We start from the raw sequence: 24,166 nt of genomic DNA, 5'->3' as shown, positions 1-24,166 counted from the left end.
CCTTTAAAGTCTTTTTCACTGCGTGACTACCAGGCTGAATACCGATGAGGCTGACAGCCAGCTATCAAAGGAGATTACAGTCGTAGGAGACTGCTTATTTCTCCATGTGACACGCTGTGCTCACAGGGCTCACGACCACTTGAGAGCCAGCACTAGTAGGCTCACATTCCCCGAGGCAGGTTCTCCTGTGGTCCTATTAGTCTTTCTCAACCCAACCACTGCCTCCTGCCCAAATATCCTCCTTGCTGAGACCCTCATACTTCCTTCTCCAGCTTCTGGCTATACTCCTCCATCTTTTCCTGTTCCTTAGTATCCTCACATCCATTCCCTGCTTTCCTAATTCCCAGTGCTGGAATCTCATCTTCTCTGTTCCTGTTCCCTCAGCACTAAGACCATGTTACTTGCACTGAAACCAGCTGTTCTTTCGTGCATGTTTGTGAGGCACCAAGAGGCTGGAGATCAATTAAGATTACAGGGGAGTCATCCTTCTTTTGGTTTTGTTGCCAAAGGAGCCCCTGGAAATCATGAGGTACAGCTACAGTAAGACAGGTAGGATTCTTCTTCCGTAACATGAGCAAAGAAGTACAATTTCATCTTTATGCAGGTAGAATAATTTTAAGTGAAGGCCCTTGACAGAAGTTTAGCCTGAGAAACAGCTGGCATGAAAATGTCAGTTGACACTTTTACAAGTGCCGCAGTTATAAACAATGAAAATGAAGTCTTTCAATGCTAAAGCAAGGTTAGGAATAACTGTTACTCAATATACCAAGAAAAACTAAGTATGTCTAGTTAAACTTTTATTGGGATGTGTGAACCCCAACATGAGGACACCACTTTAATGTATAGATGGAAGACAAATTGCTGACCACTGCCCCAGTGGAGTAATTTGCACTTAATAAAAAATAGCAATTTACTGGGAGACACATTATAAAATCACAGAATCATAGAATGGTTTGGGTTGGAAAGGACTTTAAGATCATCCAATTCCAAGCCCCCTACCATGGCCAGGGACACCTTCCACTGGACCAGGTTGCTCAAAGCCCCATCAGCCTGGCCTTGAACACTGCCAGGGATGGGGCATCCACAGCTTCTCTGGGCAACCTGTGCCAGGGCCTCACAACCCTCACAGGGAAGAATTTCTTCGAAATCCAAACCTATTCTCTTCTAGTTTAAAGCCATTCGCCCTTGTTCGATCACTACAGGCCCTCCTAAACAGCCCCTCTCCAGATTCCTTGTGGCCCCCTTCACGTACTGGAAGCTGCTCTAAGGTCTCCCCAGAGCCTTCTCCAGGTTGAACAATCTCAACTCTCTCAGCCTGCCCTCATAGGAGACATGCTCCAGCCCTCTGATCATCTTTGTGGCCCTCCCCTGGACTCCCTCACGTTCTTCTTATTTGGGCATACCAAAGAAAATGCTTTCCAAAAAAACCTGAGCAGAAAATACTTTCTTCCTCTACCCCCTTATATTGACCATGGTCTCTATTTTCAGGTAAAAAAATGATATAATTGCTAGACAAAAATAACAGAAGGATTAAGAATGGAAAGTGGGAGCATTAAATATGTCTTAAATTTCAATTTTGGTAAACCGGCATTGCAGAGGAGGCAAGAAGGTGTTTAGCACCTAGGACAAGTTCTGGTGATGCCTCAAGACAGTGAAGCAGGAGCTGCCCCATGCCCAAGGTCCCCGTGTGTGTCCCTGAGGCACTGCAACTGTTCCCACATGGCCAAGACGCAGCAGAAACTGGAAGGTGGAAGGACAACAAATAGGCAAGTTGTGTGTTCAACTTCTCAGTGTTTTTTTGTGAAGTTTTTTTTTTTTTTTTGACTGCTAGCATATAAATGCTCAATAGAAAAAAAGCGTATGTTTCTTTATTTGTCTTCTTATAAAACTGAGGGCAAAATGGCAGCCAAGCCCAGCCCGAAAGGCATCCTTAGGTCTGTGCCCGGGCACCACTTAGGGATGGACCCTCTAGCAGCAGCTGGATCAGGAAGGCATGCTCCTGCCTTTCTCCAGTGCCATCCCTCTAGCCCAGGTGGCACATAGCTGCAAACAGCACACACAGCCTCCTGAACGGAAAAATCTGGAAAAATCGGCAGGACCTCCAAGGAAGCCGGGGGCATGTGTCTTGGCTCTCCGAGATAAACCAATTAAATGTGCCTAGTCACTAACGCACGGCTTCGGCCGCGCTGCCCGCGCCTAAGGGGCACAGCCTTCCGACACGAGTTGACACCCCGGCGGTCCCCGCAGCCAAACCCGGCTCCCTCCGTTCCGCCGGCCAAGGTGCTGCAGGGACCGGCGTGAAGCTCGGCTCCACCGAGTAACGACCGGCGGGGCGGGGCAGCGGCAGCACCTGGCGGTGCGGGAGCCGCTCCCACCCAGCGCAGGCAGCCCCGGGTAAGAAGCCGCCGCCGAGTGCCATCAGCCTGTCGTCGGCTACCGTGCCCGGCCCTCGTCCCGCTCCTCCCCGCTCGCCTGCCGCGCCGTGTCAGGTGCCGCGGGGTGGGCAGTGCGCCTGTGCGGCGGCCACTGGGCGCCGCGGACCGGAGCGGCGGCAGCAGGAGGCGGTGGTGGTGGCCACCGGCTGAGGAAGATGGCGGAGCCGGGGGCTGCGCGCAGCTACCCGCGGGCGACAGGTAAGGGGATAAGTCTGTGGCCCCGCAAGGTGCCGGAGGGCGGTGGTTCGTCCGCCCGCCTCTCTCCCTTCTTTCCTCCCTCAGCTATCCCCTGCGCTGTCCCGTCCCTTCCCTCTTCGGGCCGGGGCTGACAGAGCCGGCGAGGGTCTCTCCTCCACACGCCAGGCAGGTGCTGGCCGGCACGGCGCTGGGCGGGCGGTGGCGGAAGGGTCCGGCCGCCATCTCGGGCTGGGCACAGGGTCACCGTGGGGCGCGGAGGGGGGCCGGCCCCGGCCCCTCGGGGGTATGAGGCGGGTTTTCCTCGGGTGGAGTCGCGGGAGTGCCGGAGCAGCGGGCGGCCGGCGGATGGTGGCTCTGCGGGGCGCGCAGAAGGTCTGGCCCGAGGCCCCAGGCGTGCCCCTTCCCCCGGTGTCGGCTCAGTGGTGCGAGAGGTACTTGCCATGAGGTAGCTTTTGTGTGGCGGGTTGGGCTCGCCCGGCAGCCGTGTGTGCCGCCGCGATTTCCCCCACCGCCGGCGGTGCCGCGGGGCGCGCGGCTGCTTGGGTTTGCCCCGGAGTGGAGAGCTGGGAGCGAGCGATTTATAAACCTCATTTTCAGCGATGTCTGGGCCTGCCTGTGCTGGTCGGCCAACCCGGGCAGCAAACTGGTTGAGCTGGTATCGAGGGTGAACGCCTCACGCCGAGCCCTTTTATAGGCATGGCTCCTCGTTGCTCAGTGAACGTAACTTTTAATTTCCGAGGACGAAAACGGTGTGAGAGAGGTGGTGGAGGTTGCTGCGGTGTATGGAGTTGCATGTGGCAAGGGATCGAGTCCCCAGCAGTGGAAGATGTGAGGACTAAGGCTGTGAGCTTAGCTCTTGGCCTCGTGTGTAGGTGTTGAGGTGGGTCTGGCTGCTCTTCCTTCACGTTTCGACCTACGAGATGAGTGGTGATTAAGGTGTTATGCAGCTGCTTGTTATACTTTTACCTTAATTATCAGACACAGGGCGTATGCTTTGTGGATGGCAAACCATGTAAACCTAGGGCATAAGAGGGAATTAATTTCCCTCTTGTCCTAAGCCACTGTAGTTTCTAAATGTAGCTTTGCAATTGCTTTGGGAGATAAGCAAATATTATTATCCCAAATTTATGGAGTGGGAAGATGAATCCGAGTCTGACTTCTGTGAGGTAATACTGTGCAGGGAGCCAAGGAGGGAGCTGGCAATGCCTGTGTTTGCTGTTCCTTCTTCTGAAGCTCAGCAGCCGTGGCTCCCAGTGTATGGTGTTGCACTTGAGCAGTCAAGCACTTCCAGGTCTTGGATCTCCATTTTTTTTCATGTTTTGCATGAGAGAGTGAGAAAAACAATGCTCAGATTTTAGTATTTTTTTTTTGTTTTTTCTTTAAAGCGTAAGGAAATCTGACCAATATGCAATTGCACTCTTCCAAGACCTTTTTATTCTTGGGGCTTTTTTTTCTGTTATGTTTTCTAACTTCAGAAGCAAATGTTGCAAAAAAGCTTCACTTGTTATATAGACCAGGATGTCATCTATTTTCCACCCTGTATGAGATTTGGAATCCACAATTGGGAATCCACAGAAAAGGCAACGTGGTATAATTAAAGATGATACTAAGCAGTTTGTCTGTTGTAGAGCATGGACAGGCACAGACAGATGTAACCACTTGTAGTCAAGCACCGGCATCTGAACACAAACATTCAAGCGTGGTCTCAGCCAAATCTGTTATTTTATTTAAAGTTGTTGCAAGAAGATGATGTACAATGTGGTGTTAAAGTGTGTATGGTGTGTTTTACGGATGTGTGTGGATGGGATTTGGATCTGTGGCAGCAGAGAATGTGACCTTTCTTTCTGGGACCTAAGTTAACGATTTTGTAGCAAGCACAATAGCTACTGCCAAAATCGTTAACATGGATGTGAAAATTATGCTCTCTTAGTTCATGTGTTTGTGTGTACATCTTGGTCCTGGAGTGCTCATCTTCTTCACGGGAGTAGCAAGAATCTTACCTACATGTTCCAAAGTAAAATGCTCCTTCCCACTGTGTTGACCTCGAGGGAGTGCTGTCCCAGTGACAGCCACTGACGCCCTTCCCAAACTTTTTAGTCCTCTGGCAGCATCTGAGTTTTGATCTCTGGGATCCTCCAATGCTGAGAATATTGCTAGGATGGCAGTGAAAGCAAGGCACCAGATCTAGCATGTCCATCGCTTCAGACTGTCTGCCCAGATCAAGCAATAATAAATGAGCCTGCAGTAAGGAAAGGTATTTGCATCTCTTGACTACTAGGGAAGAGACTGTTGTTTAATTATTTATTTATATTAAGGTTTATGCAAAAAGGAGCAAAATTCTGTGGCATAAGCAAATAATATTTGTGGAGTTCAAGTGTATCCCTTTGCCAAAAATTAAAGGCATGCGGAAAGCAATAGAGATGATACAGCCCGAGAAGACACTAGGAATCTTTTTGTTGGGGAGAGTGACCAAAATATAGGCATTATTGCTGCTACCATCTGTAGTAACAGTAATGACTAAATAGCATTTGAAGGACAAGCTGCTCAGTATTGTATTTCCCATCTTCTTGTTTGCTGCCTAGTGAAATTTGCTCAGTGTATATTCTGAGAGATTGAAATACCGAATGCTTTAGTTTTCAGAACAAAATATACTTTTATCTTATAGGAAAGTTGGTCAACCCTAAAAGGATTTAAGAAAAAAATGACATACTGTGCCAACTCAGACTGTATATCTCAGAACCAGTGATAGTTTGTGGATAGTTGAAAGGAACTTAGGTGTGTATTTCTTTAAAAAATACTGTGTGGGTTTTTCTTCTTGATAGCAGTGCTTTTCCAACTGTTTTTTTAATAAGCCAAAATGATTTAATGAAAGTATACTTATATTCTTTTTTCTTTTGTACTACATTGTTTTCTCTCGTATACAGACATTCAAGGTTGTTAATCCCCACGGTTAACTCATGTGCTGCTTTTTGTGTGATGTTACCACTGGGTACTATGAATTTTAGTTCAGAGCAGTTTAATACACTGCATCCGCTCAAGGTTATTGTTGTATTATTTAAATATATTGTAACACTGATGGACTTCGTCTTAAAAAAAAAAAAAATCAAAATTCTTTCCAAGTAAGTTTCATTAAATTACAGTGAAGAAATATATCTTGCCTTTGAATATCAAGATTGCAGAAATAAAAGGTGTATTGCTTGATGTGCACATGGTAGGAAAGTGAAGCATCTGAAAACTATTGTTTGTAAGACACTTGTATGGTGTCACATACCTCTACTTGCTTTGGTGGCTTATCCATAACAGTGGAAAGGCATTAGGGTTGCTTTATTTTTATATTGGGTAATTATTTCTAGGCATGCTAATTGAACGAGTGTGTACATATTTAATGTTAATGAAACTATATATCCTGCATATTTGTATTGTATGAAGTTTTTATGTAGTAAGGCTTTTTTCATCTTGTGAATAAATAAAACACAATTATAACTTTCTTAGTTATCGGTCTTTTGATTTCTGCAGAGTAAAACCGATGGGGGAAATACTTCTAAAATTTTACTCATATCTGTCATTTACTTACAAATGCATTTCGAGGGTACTGAAAGGCTTTAGGCTTTCAATTCTGGGCTCTTCAGGTGATTAAAAACAACTAAACAAAAATCTTACTTCTTCATTGTGTGTTTCAGCTCTGCCAGAAGGTCCCTGTGTTAGTATTGCTGAGTAGCTTGTTTGGCTCTTGCTTGTTCCAGTTATCTTGACTACTCCTCATGATACCTGGTTTTTGCAACAACTCTCTGATAGAGCAGTGCAGATTTCCGCCCTTCATTCACGATTGGCTCAAGCTGTTGTGCAGAGCCTAGAAGCAATTATTTCCAGTTTAAGTTCTGCATGCACTTACCTGTTTTGTTTTTTTTAATTATTGTTTGTATAGAATTTTTATGAATAACTGGACCCTACAGGTTGAGCCGGGGGTGTGTGTGTGTAGAATACAAGTGATCAGGAAAATAATACAGATTATGGGAATGCTAACTTAACTGAGTAACAACCAACCCAAGTTGCCTCCTCCCTGTTCCCATCTTCCTCCTTGAGTTGCTTCTCACAGTTGTTCACAGCCTGGTAACTAGGTTTTGTGAGGTCTATGTATCTTCGAGGTCTTGTTTGATGCAGTTATCATTCAAGGGGAATGTGTGTATGAGAGGTTATACTCAGTTGTTAGTGAACTGTTTAAGACAGTAAGTATGTTAAATACACTTGTCTTAACACACCTGAATTTAACTTTCTTGTGAATCTCTCTTACTGGCTGAGAGAAGAAATCTGGGTAACATGCCTTAATAATAGGTGTAGTAATGCCATAACTCAGCCAAGGTTATTGGAGTAATCAAAAGGCAAAGTTCTTTCAGTACTCTAATAGGTTTTGTTGTTTTTTTTTTAACCTGCATGCTTTATGACAGATTATTTCTGAGTTACTTTGCTGTAATTGGCTTCTATTTGGTATTTCCATCACAATCTGGTTTATTACCTCTGTATTTTCTGTGGTTGGAATTAGTGCATGTAAGAAGTGAAGTGTTAGTTTCCCCAATACACTTGTGTTCAAGCATCTCACCCCGTAAAAAACGTTACCTGAAATCTTGGCTAATCATAGAGGTATTTTACAGCATAGTATTATCCTGCACTCACTTTAGATAGGAGATTTAGAAATACCTTTCACTGTGTTTTATCTCTGCAGTGATTGATGATGCTGTATGGGGGTGTAGAGATAAGGGGTAAGTGAGTTTCACAAACTGGAAATCTATCTAACTGTTAAAATGGTGTGGGGGGAAGAAACTCAAGATTTTTGTTACTTAAAATACTGTAACACATCTGCCAGTTTTTGTGTCTGTCATTCAAATAATACACTGTTTTCCTTCATTTGTATCATGAAACTCTCAAAATCCTAAAACCCTGGCACGCAGCAGTCTGTGGATCTGCATGTTGTAAGTATCTTAGTAAAGTACTTCTTGTTGCAGTTAAGTAGTAATAAAAATGTTTCACACAGAATTACTTCTGCTTTTGAATTGTCCTATGTGTTCTATGTATGTACATACATAATGCGTATACATTTCAGGCTTTCTGCAAATGTAATGAATTAATGTATTAAAATGCCAGTTGGTTACATCTTAGTTTTCTTCGTTTTCTTTCTGTAACTCTTGTGAATTAGCCACAGTAGTTAATGCTTTTCTTTAACTGCTTAATATCTATCTCCTCTCGATATGAAGTCCTGTGAAGCATGTGCTGGTTTTCATTTAGTGTATTGTTTGTGTGCATGTTTTTTGCTTACCAAATACTCTCTGGAAGTGTTGTGCCCTAAATTCTGGGATGTCAGTTTCTCTTTTGCTCTTGAATATCTGGAAGTTTTTGCTACTACTTTCATATGTTTATGTCTGTGTTCCTTTGATCAAGAAGCTGATTGTTCTTGTGGTATTAAGGTCCTGTGGACAAATGTCTAATTTGCCGAGACTGATGAAGCATTTCTATGAGCTTTGCATAAACTGCAGTTATGTATCAAGTAGGTTCCTTTTTGCTTTTAGGCCACTTTTCAGTGAGGATGTCCAAAGCAGTGATGACTGCAAGTATTCCTGGTGTTGTGCAGGATTTGCACACTTGCATTGTGGTAGCTGTTTGCTTAGAAGTCATTTTGCTTTAAACTGTTCATTTCTCAGTGTGCTAAAGTTTGGTTTTCTTTTTTTCTCCCAGTGGTTTAATGTTGTTTTTCTTGGCATAAATAAAGGTGCCAGTAGCAAACCTCTCAGTGTTTCACTTCTGTTAATTTCTTTACAATATGGAAACTGCAGCCTTTTGTGTTCCAGTGTTACGCATATGTGCTTTTATTGATTGGAATAATTTGAAAAACATAGTGTTGAGCTGAATTTCTTCTAGTGATTTAACAGCAGAAATTGTTTCCTGTGCATCATTAATCTTTAGCTTTTTGAACTTTGTTTTCCCATTACAAGAGTAAATGCATGTTTGGTGCAGTCTTGGGCGTTCAAATCGTTTTTCTGGTGGGTGAAAAAAGTCTGGAAACTCTCCTTTTTCTGTACTTGTGGTTTTTTTTTGTTTGTTTTTTTTAAAGTCATTCATGTGTGCTTGCATTTACCTTTCAAGATGACTAGTCCACTGAATATGTATTATCTTGGTTGATATGATGAGAAGTTTAGTCTGGGGTACCTTCTGAGTTGATACTTCATGCCAGAGCCAGCTGCCTGCTGGCTCCACGTGCACATTAATGCATCTGCTTGCCCAGAAAGAGCAATGGATTTATGCCCCATATCCTTAGAACTGTCATTGGAGCATCCAACCGTTTTAGGAGAAGAAATATATGAAGCTTCATAAATCTCCTTTTCTTTGTTGGGTAATTTCTCTTAGATACTCCTTTCTCCTAGTAGTGATTTTAATAAATAAAATGAGGCTCTAGAATTTGTCACTTCTACCTGAGGTTTTGAGAGGATGGAAAAGAATGCGTTGGATGAAAATACATGATACCATATATCAGTTTGTGGATGCCACTGGAAAGGCATCTCAAAAAATTAAAGAAAATGGTAGTAATAGTAGTGTATCTGATCGTTTTGCCTGTTCTAATGCCAGATGCTGGAGGATGTATTGTGGTTTTGTTTCAATTAGGTAAGATCTGGGAATATGCCGTGCATGGTCCAATCCATATGAATTAACAAATTTCTTGTCTCATGCCAAGCAGAAGCTAGCAGAGCTCTTCTTTATTTCAGCAGAACGTTCATTCATGTATTTCTAGTTTGCAATTAATTTTGGTTGTAGGTGTGGTGGAATACTGAAATTCTTAATGTGCCTTTGATCAAAAAAAGAAAGATAATAATTTTCCTAAGGCAGTGCGGCATGCCTGGGTTTGTCAACTACAGCAGGAGTGCTGAAGGGAGGTCGTCCCCTGACCAGTCAGGGAGAGAGTACTGCTGTTTTTTTTTCCACTTAAACAGCAAATTGAGTCATAGTCTGAAGAATACTCAAGTCTAAATAAACTAGCCTTGGAATAAACTTCCAACATACAGTTATATTGCAAGTAAAATAAACCTCATTTTGAAAAACAACTCCAGTCATATGGAACAAAAATATTTTTTCATGCTTCTAAGTTGGCTACATGGCAGATCACACAACAAGGGTCTTTCCTTTTGTCCCAGAAGAGAAAATAGAATGGTATTGCAATATTTATCCACAAATCATTGCTGCAACTTTATGTATTTTAATTAAAGGGGTTACGTTTCTCTTCCCTTGGGAGGGTGGTGTGAACTAAAGGGAAGAATTTTCCTTCCCCCCCCAGTGTTGGTGACTCGCCTGCCAGTGATTTTCATTCCCTTGCTTGTGTTGAATATGGCATGTGTGTGTACAGACTCACTGCATCAGGGCAAAGAGACCTCAGGGAGAGGACTGCAAATGTGCTTTGGGGACTCTTAAAATGTTGATAAACAGTTAAGGCAATAATGGCTTCCAAAATAAATGATGGATGAGCTGGTTCTCCTTGCCCTGTCTTAAAGGGAAGAGTGAGTAGGGCTTTACTTTTGTCCTTATTTTCTTTACTTAGAGAACGGTGCTTCACCCACAGGCTATCTTTTCCCTATATGCCTAATGGTCTATTACTGGATGTAGGTGTTGCCATTATATTTCCTGGGCTTAGTAGTGCTGAGTGCTGTGGTTGTGAGTAAACATGGCAATTTTCAGCAGGCATAGGAAGTGGTTTAATAGTGCAGTGAAATAAATGGGTGACCTTCCTTTGGCATAAAGGGATTTTGATGAGGTTCTAGATTGCAGAGTTGTGGTCCAGGATGTGTTTTACGGCTCTCTGACTCTGGGTTGTGGCACTGACTGAAAATGTTTGAGCGATGCACAGGAGAGAGATTGTTTAGAGAAAGTATTATGCAAAAAGGCTGAATTTCTGTGTCACTATCAAGTTATGAACTGAAAGAAAATCTGAAACAGAAATAACTGCACAGATTGAGGCACTGCCAGATAATGGGAAGAGTTTGGTTTTCATAATGCTTTTTATTCTGTAAGGGCAATTTCACATCTCTCCCCTGCTTTCCCCCCTATAGTATGTTTTCTGTATTTTGGGTTGGGTTCTGCCCTCCTCCCCATGAGGTTTTGTAATATCTTTTCTCATGCCATAGTCACTACCTGTGTCCAGTCTTCCTTGAAGTCTCATTCTGCCAAAGGTGTCTTAAAAAGAATATGTAGCCTGTCTTTGAATCTTAATGTATTTCATTTGTGGTGAAGTTGTCCAAATGATGTGTGAATGGAACTGAAAGTCAAGTTACACAGCACAAACACATCCACTTTCAAATCCATTTTTTATCATGACTGGTCTGCTTGTGATGCTGAAGACAAACTGAAGACTGTAAAGGAAATCTTCATGCAGCCGAGATTCCTTGTAATGAATGCTCCCTAAAGCACAGTGACAAACTTACAGGCCATGTAGCAACTCAGAAGGTGTTTAAAATAGCACAGTAATGCTCCTGGAAGAGCACTGAATTCTCTGTTGGTGTAAAACTCCCACAGTGCATGGAACTTCTGTTGCCTACTTGTTGATAATGGTGCACCTGTGCTGTTGGTACAACTGATGTCCTACTAGGTGAACTCCTGAAGTTTTTTAAGCTATTTTTTTATTTTCCTCTCTAACAGTGTTTTTCCTTTTCCCCCATTCTCATCCACTCACCCCCACCAACAAGGTCATAAGGATGGCTGCTTTAGTCAGAGCAGCAGTGTCTCCTTCATTGCTGTCTTCCCTGGTGACTAGGAGGTGGCACTGAGGGTAGCATACATTATGCTGTATGAGACACTCATATATAGCGTCCCACAAATTACAGTTCCAAGAGCTAGAGATGTTTTCACAGGACTTGGATATATCTTCCATATATATTCGTATGCTCTAGTCTGCTGTGTGCAGAGCTCACCCCGCTCCATCCAGGCTCAGGAGCGTAGGGAGAGAAAAGCATGATGCCAAGGAGGAGGCTGGACCCATCAGATGGGCTCTGGCAGGAATTGACGTCTCACCAGCCAGCTCACCTGCGTCCTGCAGTGGGAGCCCAGAGGGCTAAAGTAGCTCTCAAGTTTTTCTTGTGGCAGCTGCAGGGAAGGCAAAGAGATGGGAAGAGGAAAAAGGTGAAAAGAAAGTGCATTCCATTCCATTTAACCTCTGCTTCAGGCATTATTGTTCAGAAATGGAGAATCACTGTATCAAAGAGCTCTTTGAAAATCAAAGGTAACCAAAAAACAAATAGGTTGAGGAATGTTTTCCTAGCCCTTGCAACAGTTACTGGTTGTTGCAGTATGGTACACTTCCTTAAGTTACAAACTTGGAGAAGTAGAGGGTCAGAAGTCTTCAAGATGGTTTTCCAATGGCTATTTTGCACTGAAATGAATCCAGGTATCTCCTGGTGACGCACATACCTTGACAAACTCTGGTAAAAAAAAAAAAAGGTAGCACTAGGAAGATGTAATTTTCATATTTTGACCTTCAGTCCTAAAGGCTGGGAACTGCTGGAGCTGATTCTGAGAAGCAGTGTTTCAGGCCCATTATATTATATAGTCCTTCATGAAACAAGACAGCTGAAAAGGCCCAGAAAGAAAAATGTTAAAGGAGTATGGATTAACTGTTCGGTGGCTAAAAGCTAGCTTTAACTCCAACTAGATTTGAATGCATTCAGCCTCCCATTTTTGTTTCCAGCTACATGATCTACTCCATTGCTTCATGCCTTGCCAGAATAAACCATATCTGTTCTTCCTAAGTGTCATTCAGTAAAATGGTGATTTCAGCATTGTCTGGCAGATGCTAACTACCCTTTTTAGGGAGCAGTGAAATGAGTAAATACACATTTATTTGTAGGTAGAGCTTGAGTGAGGACTGTTGAGTACACAGTTTGGGGTCTGTGGGAATTGAATATGATGTCATTTACACAAACTTGTAAGGGCTGATGGTATCAGGTTTGTAGAGAGAAAACCTCTTTCAGTATGCATCTGCTGGTATTGCTTTGATAAGGTGCAGGATTTGGTTTCTGGTCCTGGATTTACCCAAGCACATAATTGAAGTAACTTACCTGTAAGTCTTGAAATTTTTTATTAGGCACAAGAATCTTTTCATCTTCTGGTGGTAGCTAACTTTGTCCTTTTGATTCAGAAATATTCAGTGCATCAGTAAAAACATACTAGAAACAAAGACAAAAAATATTTTTCTCTTAGAGTTAGATAGTCCTCTTGCCTGTGGATAGAAACAATATCAGAATGCTTTCTTGCTTGTTTGGGAGAACTTAATCTCAAATATCATTTGATATCATTTGTGTTCTCATGTAATAAGTTTAGATGCTGAATTTCCTAATGATTTTTTTTTTTGTTATTGTTGTTGTTAGCATTAATCCCTCTCAGTGAGGTAGAGAAGGTGGGTACAGTTGGCTGTTTGTGACAAAATACCTGTAATTCTCTTTGTCCCATTGCCTGCTACCCTAGGTGAATTAATTACTTTTGCTGCTGTCAATGCAGGCTTAGAGGAAGGCCATCCTTCTTGTGTAGACCTGCTCTTCCCTTTTTTCCAAGCTTTCCTGTTACATGCAGAAGAGGGGATGTGACATTCTGATGCAACTCTGGCTCCTCCTTTTCCCTTCCAAAATATTTACTGGCTTCTGTTACTAAAGCCAATTCAACCTACTCATCCCTCTCCTCTTTTGCTGTGGGTAGGCAGGTTTTTCAAGCCCTAACTCTATTTTCTGATCTCTATCTACATGTGAAACAAAACTCTGGAAGAGGGCAGGATACCTGTGTAAGTGCCAACTTTCAGCCTGAGTGCATGGCGATACGGGATCCTGCATTCTGCAGAACTACTTCCTGTTGCCACTATCAGACAAAAGCCTTTTCTTGCACAGGTGTATCCTGAACTTTGATCTGACCACAGTTAGTCTGTGTCTAATCAGGCCTGGCAAGGTGCTCTATACTCAGCTGCCTTCTGCTGAGAGTGCTATGTTTATGAACGTATCTTTCCAGAGAGGTGAGGTTTGTGTACAAATAACGTATTTTCTGTTAGACCAACCAGTTACAGTCCAAACAAGCAAGCTTTCTTGCCCATCAGTCTGGAGAAGGAGCAATTGCCTCCTTGTTCATGACATGTGGAAGTGGAGAGAAGAAAAGTACAGGAGAAGTGAATGCAAGAGCTTTGAGGCTCCCTTGGTAGCAGCAAGTGCAGGGGATTTTGTGATCCAGCCTTTTATATTGGGATATGGCTCCTGTCATCTCTTGTTTTATTATAGGTGTGCTGCAGTACAGCAGCTGCTGCTCAAGGTGGTTCTGTTCAGCTCAGTGCAGGTTCTAGATAAGTGCTAGTCAAGAGGGAGGGAGTAAAACTTCAAATGTCTAATTTACTTTGAAAAGTATTCCAGTATGGTCCCGGATTTTCAGTGTGAATGTTGCTATTTCATTTCAAGAAGCATTGACTAGGGGAATTTAAGACAGATCTTTTGGGATATGGAACAAAGTGTGGAATAAGCAACTGCTGCTGTTCTGGTATTACTAGATTGATGGGGTTTGGGATTTTTTGTGCTTATGCCCAAAACTACTGCAGTTCTTGTTTACATTAATGTAGCGGCCCTGGTTAGTAGGTTTATTAACTAAAGGTGTAATGGTGGAATTTGCGATTAGCAAAGAAAAGTGGGGAAAAAAAAATCAAAACCTTTTTGACATATCTTGCCAGTGTGTTTTGGTGTAGGATGCATACTTCTGTGATTTTTTTAAAAGTAACTAAACCAAGAGAGAATCACTGACGTGAGGCATCATTGTATGCAGTTTTCAGGTTCCTTGTTGTAAATGCTGCAGCTAGCATATTTTTGAATGCACACTCTCGCAGTAATTGCTAAATGTTTATCAATTCCTGAATTCAGTAGGTACATTTAAGTAGGCAAGGCTCTTGTTTTTTATACTGCAGTTCATTTGTTATCTAGATTTTTCACCTGTTTGTGCTCTATAGTGAATGAAAAGGTAAGTGACAATATTGGTTAGCTTCCATAAAAAATGTAATAGTCTTCACTTTCCTTGGTTTGAGAGCTTCCTTTGTCAAGGGAAAATATTGGATGCAAGCTTGCTGGCTTTCTGGAAGAAGTAAAAATGTCAGCCATAATGCTTCCTTACAGCGTTGAATTTTTACTTCTGAATGTGATGGGATTTATAGCACCAGACTGTGAGCACAACTGGAGCTAAACTGTAGCAGGCTGTGGCTCTTTTTGCATTATCTTTGCCCACGGGGACTCTTTTAGTATAGGTCGCTACCATTTCTTCAGTAAAGAGGAATTTATCAGTGTCAAGTGTATTGTATCACTGAAGCAGTAGCAGCTTTGCTGTTTTTCTGAAAGATTTTTACGGGGGATTTTAGGGTTAGGAGAGAGTAGAAGAGAACCTGCTGCCACCTACAGCATCACCAAATACTAGATCTGTTCCCAGTGCACACACACTGTCCTTCAGTGTTTCAGGATTTGAGTTGCTAAGATGGTTAGGGATGTGAAGTTGTTATCTTGCAAAAAAAAAAAAAAGAAAGAAAAAAAATCACCTTTTCTCTTATTTAGCTGAACTGTGCTTCTTATCAGGAGCTATAACTGGAACCCACTGCCAGAGCCTTGCATGCCTGAGGTCAATTTTTTTCAGCATATTTGAAGGGAAGGGAATATATGAGACCATGTACAACTGCTTAGCTTCAGATTTAAGAGCTTTCAAAATAATTATAAAGCTATTCTTGGCATTTAGCCTTATTTACTCCTCTTGATGAAAAGTTCAGGGCAGTGTAAATAAAGGGAAGAAAAATTAATGTCCTGTTCTGAGTATTGTGTAAAATATCCTTACAATTTTTTTGCCTTTGAAAATAGTACATATTTTCATCTTCTATACAGATTGCCTGCTAAGTATAGAGAAGCAGCAGCTCTTTTAACACTTTGCTTGTAGCACAAAGGCATGTGCTTTTTAAAATGGTTGGCAGAACAGCAAATTGCAGACAGGAGGATTGAGGGTTTTTGTGTATAGCACAGACCCTTGTAGGAGATGGGAAGTTAATCCAAGCAGATAAGGTAAACTATTGAGAAGGGTGGAGATTTCCCTTACTACTGTCATGTTTCATCTTTCAAATTATAGCTAGCTGAAAGGTCTGTAGTAGTTTGACTGGCAGGGTGAGAGTAGTAGACAAGTGCATGCGAGGAGTTTTGCAAAAGCATTTTAAGCTGTGTCCTCATACATGTGTGTGAAGGCAGAGGGTAGACTACAGGGAGGGAGATATACATTGCCAGGGAGAGTACAAACAGTCCATTTTATTTTAGGAAGAGCTGGAAGTAATGGGTATGAAGCTGTACTTCTGGGTTTTGTTGTTTTGTTTTTTGGTTTTTTTTTTATTTGTTTTTTTTTGGAAGCTATAGGAGGAACGTAAAGGTGATTTGCTGATGCTTCCCTTTCTACTTAGCTTGGTGAGGTTTGAGTTTTATAAGGAAGATGTTTTTGCTAGTTGGTGACTGTGACTTGATCTTTAGAAGGGTGCAGAGCTTTTCAAATTGCTTGAATTAAAAAGGAAAAAAGGGGGGGATGTTGGAAAGCGAGTGTGTGTGTTGTGTTGCTTTTAAAGATGGAGATGTTGACTTAAAAGCAAGAATAAAGCTCATTGCTTTAGTGTCAAAGCTTTGAAAAATTATGAGGAATAAACAAGCAGTGAATCTGTTAGCATTTTCTAATGCATTATCTGCACACCTCTTGCAACTTGCAATAGGATTAAGGATGCATATATGCGTGTATAATTAGTTTTTTAAGATGCTGTGATATGATGGGTGAAGCATGTGACCTGAATTTCTCAAATTTTAATCTCGCCTCTGTGTCATTTCTGCATCTGTCCTCTCTCATTTCAACTGTTACAAAAACAGCTTTTGCTGTTGGTATTGTCATTTTTATAATGTTTTTAAAAGGCTGATACAATGTATTAAGACAGGTATAGGTTGTTCATTTGGAGAGATTAATACAATTTTTTGTTCCCTCAGAAGTTTGTTTCCTGTGTGATCACCAGGATTGAATTTCTTTCATGAATAGCTATACTTTGCCTAGGAAAAATTTTGAGGAAGCTATTTTTGAGCAGTATGTCTTAATTTACTTATGTTAGGTGTAAAATGAAGGGTAAAGCAAAGATGATGAGAAGAGGGCGTTCCTGTTCCCTGTTCATAACATCCATGAGTGACAAAAGACCTGGTGTAAAATCTACTATCAGCTATGCAGTTTTTGCAAGTTCTGTTTTTAATAGATTTTGCCACCTACTGTTTAGTTAATGGAAAGATTGTGCAGAGTGTCTGTGCAGAGTGGAGAAAATCATCCCAGGCGTGTGGTAGCATGGACATACTTACATGAATAGTGCAGAATGTGGGAATTCTCTTCCTCTGATGAAAAAGGTTTTAGGTTTTTTTCTCCTTCTGTTTCTGCTGTTTCTAATGAATTACTCATCAGAAGGGTATCACTGCTAATATTCCTTTTCCAGAAGGGAATTTTGCATTCCAGACACATGGCTAAAATTGAGCAAACCCATGCTTAATAAAGAATAACTGACATTAGTGAAAGAAAGGGCCTATAGATCTTATTCTGTGAAGAGACATCATTGTATTAGAGCAGCTCGTTGATTTGTCTCATGTTCCTGTTGCAGGTTTATTTATAAATGTGGAAACATGAAAGTTTTGCATATTGATTTTTATCTTTAGTCAGAGCTCTGCTTTAATGAAAGATTTTTTTTTTAAAGGAGCATCCTGCTCCGTTTAGATGATCCTAGAAAAAAATCAATCTATGAGGCTGTATACCGGAACATCTGCTACATGTATTGACTTGAGACTCTTTCATCCTGCATGCAAACAAACAAAAAAGGCATTTCAGTAAGGTTATTTCTTTATTCTTACCATTTGGTATTTGTCATCTTCTGGTAACAGATTTAACCTTTGTGCTGTTTGTGCACAGAGCCATAAGAATTCTTTGCAAGTGTCCCATATTTACTTGTACCTTCCATAGAATTCTTTTACACATGGTCCCAAGAAGAAAATAGAATATATCTGTTTGGTTCAGTGGGATTTATTGTTATGACAGGGGGAAAAGAGTAATGGGATTAAGATGAAATAAAGGTCAGGCATTCTATGTTAGCGTTACTGCTTTGCTGTTGTTTCCTGTTGACCTTTTCCAAGCATCACTTGTGCTGTGCTTTCATTAGACTATGAAAACTCTAAGCTTTCCTCGGGTTTATTTCTTATCTCTGAGGTTAACCGGGCACAATTGCTGTCTATTTCATGCTGCTCTCAGCATTCAGCTTGAGCTGGTGCTGAACCTGAAAGTGTATCTTGGAAAGCTGCTACTGTTACTGTGTTTACTTGTTGGAAATAGGCTCTTTCCTGGGAAATGGTACCTAGTGATGAGTGTTTACACAGGTTTGTCACCGGCAAAGTGCAGATTTGTCAGTGTTATATCAAGAACTAGGTTCTCTTCATCTGTTCTGGGCATTTTACTTCTTAAATGTTTCAATTTTGATGAAATAGGTTGTGAGGCTGTGTTTCATCTCTTTAGGAATTATTATGGTGCCTAATATTTTAGTTCCTTTGCTAAGATGCTTTAGCTGGTGGGTTTTTTTCCATTCTTCTTAAAGCTTAGCTCTTCTGTCCTTTGTTTCCCTGAAGATTTATTCATCTGACAGTGAAGGAGTTCTGCCTTCATTCAGTAACTCAAAGGCTGATGGTGCAGGATACAGTCATATATGATGGAATTGAAAAATATGAGCTTTAGATAGTCTGATCTGTTAGAAACCCTGATTTTTACAGTGTTCTTCTAGAAGCCTTTGATCCTTAGTTGGAAATTCACTGAATGTCCCTTCCCTGAAGGGATCTGTGTTCTGCTGTCTGATGTTCTTCCTTTGTTATCAATAAAAATGTGGAGTTTTGAGACAGCCCTCCCCCCAACACTTTGAATAAAACTGCCTGCATTGCAATTATGTCTGCAATGTCATTTTTCAGCTGTTAGTAAGCAGGCAAATGAAGACAGATGGTATTTTGAAAACACCTGTAGAAAACCCTCCTGTTCCCTGTAGGCACCCTGATGCCTTCCTGGCAGAAGAGTACATAAATTACATTACTGTGCACAATTAGGTGCTCTGTAGGAATTCGTCTACATTTGTCTGTTTGTTGTCTTGGGCTCCCTTTAAGTAGAGTGAAATAAGCACTTATAAATTCCTTCCTCAGGAGGAGGTGGTGGGTCCTAGAAGGTACCCCTGCTCTGCAGAAAGTGAGTGAGAGGGAAGCTGAGAGCTACCAGCTCAGAGGTGGATGTCTGTTTACTTGGGCAACTGAAGTTAGGATGAATCTTGCCCTCCCTGGTACATTGGAGGTGCTGTAGCTGCCCTAATGGAGTGCTCGGTACCTGAGAAAACAATCTGCAAGCCATTGACAGCTGTAGCAAGTCACTTTAATCCACATGGGTCAGACTTCCAGGCCTGCCGGAAAGGCACAGGAGGGCTGGTTACAGCCCCTCCTGTACACTGGTTTGAACCTGCTCCCAGCGTGCCCAGGAGCTGTTCACAAGTCATGTTTATCATTCATGTTTCAAAGGTTAAGTACCATTCTGCTCTGACACTTTCCTCTCTGTATGAGTGAGTTGCTACTGGCTAGCAAGTCATGGAGCCTCTGCTCAGCCAAAGATCTTCCTGGAAACCTTTCACTAACTCACAAAGATGTAGTCAGCAAGACTTTACCAGTGGCAGCAGTTTGTTTTGAGCTGCTGTCTTCCTCAGTGAGCTGATGGTTTTCCCTGGTGTGTGACTCAAGATGCCCCATCTAGGCAAGAGGAAGCTGCTCCTGACTTGTGTGATGGGCAACATATGGCCAGGGGGCTGTTGGTTTGGCACCGCTGAGTTGATGGTTATCGTTCAAACCACTTATTGCTCTATTTAAATTTCTTCATTTCAAAAGGCAGGCTGATTTCATAGGATACTATTAATAGATATATTGATGTGTCCTAAAAAAAAATTGCTACACACAGTTGCTTCTGTGGCTCTGAAACAGAAGCTTGTTATAATCATAAATAGTATTGTTGCTCCATTTGTACTGTATGTCACAGTAACCTTTGACTGCTGTGGCTACAACACGTGCTACTTAAGCAGATAGTGTTTATTGTGTTTTAGCTTTTGGCAATATAGTAATTGGAAATCTGGGGAGGATGTTACCATGGGAGCTGCCCATCCCTGTTTTAGAAAGGTCTATGTAAGGTAAACACATATACATGGATTCCTGTGAAGCCTGACATTCAGCAAAGCATTTAGGACTAAATTTGGAAAAACAAAAACCTCTCAAAATTATCAAGCTTTTCAGGCTTTTGATCTGAGTTTTGATTATGAAACTTGTTGATCCACATAGGGTATTTTTATTGCTAAATTTCAGGTTGTCATGAGAATGTGGAAGAGAGCATCAGCTCTGGAAAGTTAAATATTAATTATATTACAAGACAAAAGTTTTGGGGGATAAAACTGGTAAAGGCATAAAAAGGATAGTAAACACCCCACCCCTTCACACAGATCCTGCCAGACTTTGTGGCAGGTTGCTAAAGGGTCCATGTATGGAAGGAACAGTCAAGAAACATAAGGCGATATCATGGAAGCTAAATTATTCGCATCAGTACTCTGCATAGAGCAGCTTAAGGGGTGTTTCTAGTCCAAGGCTTTCTGACAACGGAATATAGTTTAATTTATTGCTTAAATTGCATTTGATGCAGCGGAAATCAACTTCAATACAAAGACTTAAACGGTGTAAAGAACTGAACAGTTGCAAAGCAAAGTTATCAAGCATAAGACAGTAAACAAAATATGATATGCTGGGAAGAACCTGTTTGCTGTTGTAAGGACATGGATCTGGAAAACCAGTTGGACTTCTTGCAAGAGGTCAGCAAATATGCAGGGTGGAGTGATCCAGAAAAAGGAGTATGGAAAAACTCGTGAATGCTGAGGTGGGGTTTTCTCTTACTAAGGTGTTAACAGATAGTCACATAAAGAGTAGTCGCTTACTGAAGTTTGTTAGAAAAATTAGTCCTGGCTGACTGAGTGGATAAAATTCAGTATCCATTGGTACAAATGTGTGTGGGGAGTGATGTCTGTGGGAGGCAAGTATAAACAATGAGGTGTTCTGAACTACCTAGTAACAGTGGTGAAGGCAGTCTTGGAGGAGGGCCAGTTTGTGGAGGATGGACCTGTATGGTGTATCAAATGTGGGGGTGACAGCTGTATCTGTGGAAAGTCCCTAAGCTGCTTGTCAGGCTAGGTTTGGCCAGGACCCTCTGCACGTGCTTCATCCTGTGTCTTCACAGAGTTAGTGTTGTTCATATCTAAACAGTCTTTTGTTCTGAGTGGTACTAGTGATTGTTCAGAGGTTAGTTGTCTGTGGAGGTTGTCTGTGCAATATGCCCAAGTGAGTTAAAACCTTTTTTAATGTCAATATTTAAGAGTTTGTTATAGATTTTTCCCTCGAAAAATAATTTATACGTAATATTTAGGAAGTAATTATATTGGCTCTGTTAGAATTATTGGTGATCATTTAAAACAAATTTAAAACTTTCAACTCTATCCAGAATTTGGCATGTATGAAAAGGTCACCCATTTATAAATGCCTTTAGCCATTATTTGCCCTGTGAAGTGCCAAATCTCTTGAAATGTAACTTTTTGCAGAATATATGCAGCAAGGAAAACTTTGTCAAGCTTGTGAAATCTACAGGTCTACTGTGTATTTTATGCTTTTTCCTAGTAGAGATTAATCACCCCATTTCATAAATATATAATGATATGACTTGCAGAGATTTTAAATTCTTTTGTTAAAACTACGAGTAATTTTGAGAATGAAAATGTAATTATATAGACTGTTCTCCTTTTTCTTATTCAGTATTTTCTGTTTTAATCAGATATAAATGTAATCCTCCATAGCAAAATAACTTCTTAGTGGTTTATATTCAAAGGGTCTACTTAATTTGCCCTTTATATTCAAAGGGTCTACTTAATTTGCCCTTGGTTTAATCAAGACAAGAAACAAGCTACTTTCTTCTTTCCACAAGCTAGGAAATTGTTTGATTTTTGAAGATGATGATGTTGTTCTTATTAACAGTCTATCTTAAAACATCCACAGTAATGCTGTTTCTAGAATGTGCGCTGTTTGATACTCCTGAGTAGAGAAGCATGTAATTTGTCCTCTAGATTATCAATTGACCTTGTTGTAAGTAGCTGAGTAGTGGTACGACTGCAGCAAAACTCTGCTGTCAAAGGCAAGTCAGAGTTCTTGGCAGATGTTTTTGCTTTAGAAGGCTATTTGGTCTTGTTGTGTTGGCTTTATAAATCGACTAAAGCAAACAGCATTTCTGATATGATTCAGACACCATGGTTTTTACTGTAAATGAGCAAGTTCTTATCAAGTTCCAAGGTAAGTGGAGTTCGGTCATTGAAGACTTAACACCACCAAGTACTCATTTTCCATTTCTGATATTTTTTCCCACATCTGTTCCCTGCATGTAAATTTGCATATATGGTCTAATATGCTTTTTCTACCTCTGTCTCCAAGTTACTATCTTCAGGAATGCAATCACAGTATTATATTTACTTGTGGATACTTTAAAGATTAAGAAAAACATTTTCAGCTCCTTTCTGTGAGGCTGTAGTATTTCCTAGTTGTCCAACAGTAGTTTCTGCAAGGGAGAGCAATCCACATGTCATTTCCACACTTAGCTCTGTTGGTTTAAAGTTCAAATCAAGGACATGCTGGTCTGCAAATCTATTTGCTTTCTTTGAATTTTGAACTGATTAAGCAATTTCTTAGCAAAATCTCATTCTTAGGTGTCTGTTAGATGAACATCTTGATTTTTTCCTTCAAATATTCTTGTGATGTTTAGAAGTTAGCTTCTAATTATTCCCTCCGTTAGATGGGATTGGAAAACAGTCTAAAATGCTGACATCTCTGGGTGTGTTTCTTGCTTGTTTAGTGAATGACTGCTCATGCAAGACAAGGAGAAAGGAGGGGTGTCCCTTACCTCCTTCACTGTATCCCAGGCAACAGCACTTTGCACCCTCCTCGTGGTGTATCCCAATTGTCTTGTTACGCATCCCTGGGAAAGCCTCTGCCTGGCCCTGGTTTCTTGAGTTTGGCTCTTACACCTGTTTTGACTAACCTTAGTCTAGAGCTGTTCAGTCGGCTCCGTTATAAGCCTGGCTTATTTCATGGTGCTGTAGACTATTTTTTGAGCTTTTCTTTTTTGATCTACCAAAGAATTGCTGTTAACAACATACTTCAAAGCACAGTAATATCAAAGAACTGAAGTTTTGACCCTTAAGAAGGGGCACAGCACTCTGAATCCCTCTAGGGCTCTGGGATGTGCACATTAAGGGAATTTTTATTGTATTACTCTGAAAGATTGACTGGCTTTGTAAAGTGTTCTGAACTAGGGCTTGAGTGGTTGCAGACAATAAAAGCTAGAACTTTAAGAGCATGTAGTTAAACCTTCATAATACCTTAACTTTGTCTTCCTACGTACACTCTTTGCTTCTGGTTTTCTTTTTAAAAGATTGTGTGGGTACTTTTTTTTTTTTTCCCCCTCTGGAGACTATGCCAGTTATGCTCTTTCTTCTCTAGGTTCCATATGCCAAAATAGCTTGGTCTGGATTTTGTGTGCGAATGACTGAGGATGCAGCTGTATGCTTTATCATGATCCTCAGTGTTCTCAACCATCACTAGTAGTATCTTTACAAATAAGATAAACATGTAAAAAAAAATGGATCTCACTTGCCCTGAATAAAAGGCCTTCCTCCTTCCCTTGCAGAGCCACCTCAACCCTTGATTTTGATTTACCTGGTGATGTGTTTAGGCAAGGGTATACATTTAGATTGGTAAAGTTGAAATACTACAACAGACTTAGTTGTTTGAAAGAAGCTAGTTGTCATAGCTGAGGCATAGTATTGTATATAGAATAAATTCAAGCATTAAACAAAATCTCAAGTCAGGCCCATCAGGTTGTGTGATTTAGGTGTGAAATTCCCTAATTTAGGCAGGTCAACACGCTCCTCTTGGCTTTAAAGAGCTGTGCTGTTGCCTCCCTCCTGCATGTCAGACACCTGCCTGCTTCAGCCCTCGTCTGCCAAACCCTTGTATTAGATTTGCTGGTCATGGCATGGGAGAGGCAGTGGAGCAGAAGTGCTTTGAGTCTGGGTGTGCTGCTCAGGGTGTCCTGCCTTCAAAGCATTCCTTTGCTTTCCTTCCGTTCCCACTGTGAGGGGTGGCCTTCCCTCTCCTCCCTGCCTTGCCAGATCAGTGTACAGCCACCTTTGCAGTGTAGGCAGTGATCTGTTATGCTTGTGTGCAAACATGAAATAGAAATCCCCAAATAGGATCTGTTGCCTGTAGGTTTGAGCTGTTTTGGTTAGGCATACTCTGGAGTTCCTGGATTGTACCTACGCACGCACACAATTTAGTAATTCTTTTCCCAAGGCCAAA

The 24,166-nt window shown here is 41.3% G+C and overlaps 1 protein-coding gene across 7 annotated transcripts in view; it reads left to right on the top strand.

The window, feature by feature from the left end:
• Positions 1-2,409: 2,409 nt before the first annotated feature.
• Positions 2,410-24,166, top strand: part of MAP7D2 (MAP7 domain containing 2) — an 80,119-nt gene continuing 58,362 nt past the window's right edge. For 2 of the 7 annotated variants that reach the window (XM_061453224.1, XM_061453223.1), the window contains exon 1: positions 2,445-2,633. In XM_061453224.1, the coding sequence (XP_061309208.1) occupies positions 2,591-2,633 (43 nt within the window). In that variant the 5' untranslated portion in view covers positions 2,445-2,590. Of the gene's footprint in view, positions 2,634-24,166 lie in introns of all 7 variants that reach the window. The other 5 variants (XM_061453227.1, XM_061453225.1, XM_061453228.1 and 2 more) reach the window with 3 other exon arrangements.

Source organism: Pezoporus flaviventris, unplaced genomic scaffold (genome assembly GCF_033815535.1).
Source record: "Pezoporus flaviventris isolate CSIRO_AGI_PZ_B2104156 unplaced genomic scaffold, CSIRO_AGI_Pfla_v1 ptg000015l, whole genome shotgun sequence".
Taxonomy (NCBI): Eukaryota; Metazoa; Chordata; class Aves; order Psittaciformes; family Psittacidae; genus Pezoporus; species Pezoporus flaviventris.
This window is presented reverse-complemented; position numbering and strand designations above follow the sequence as displayed.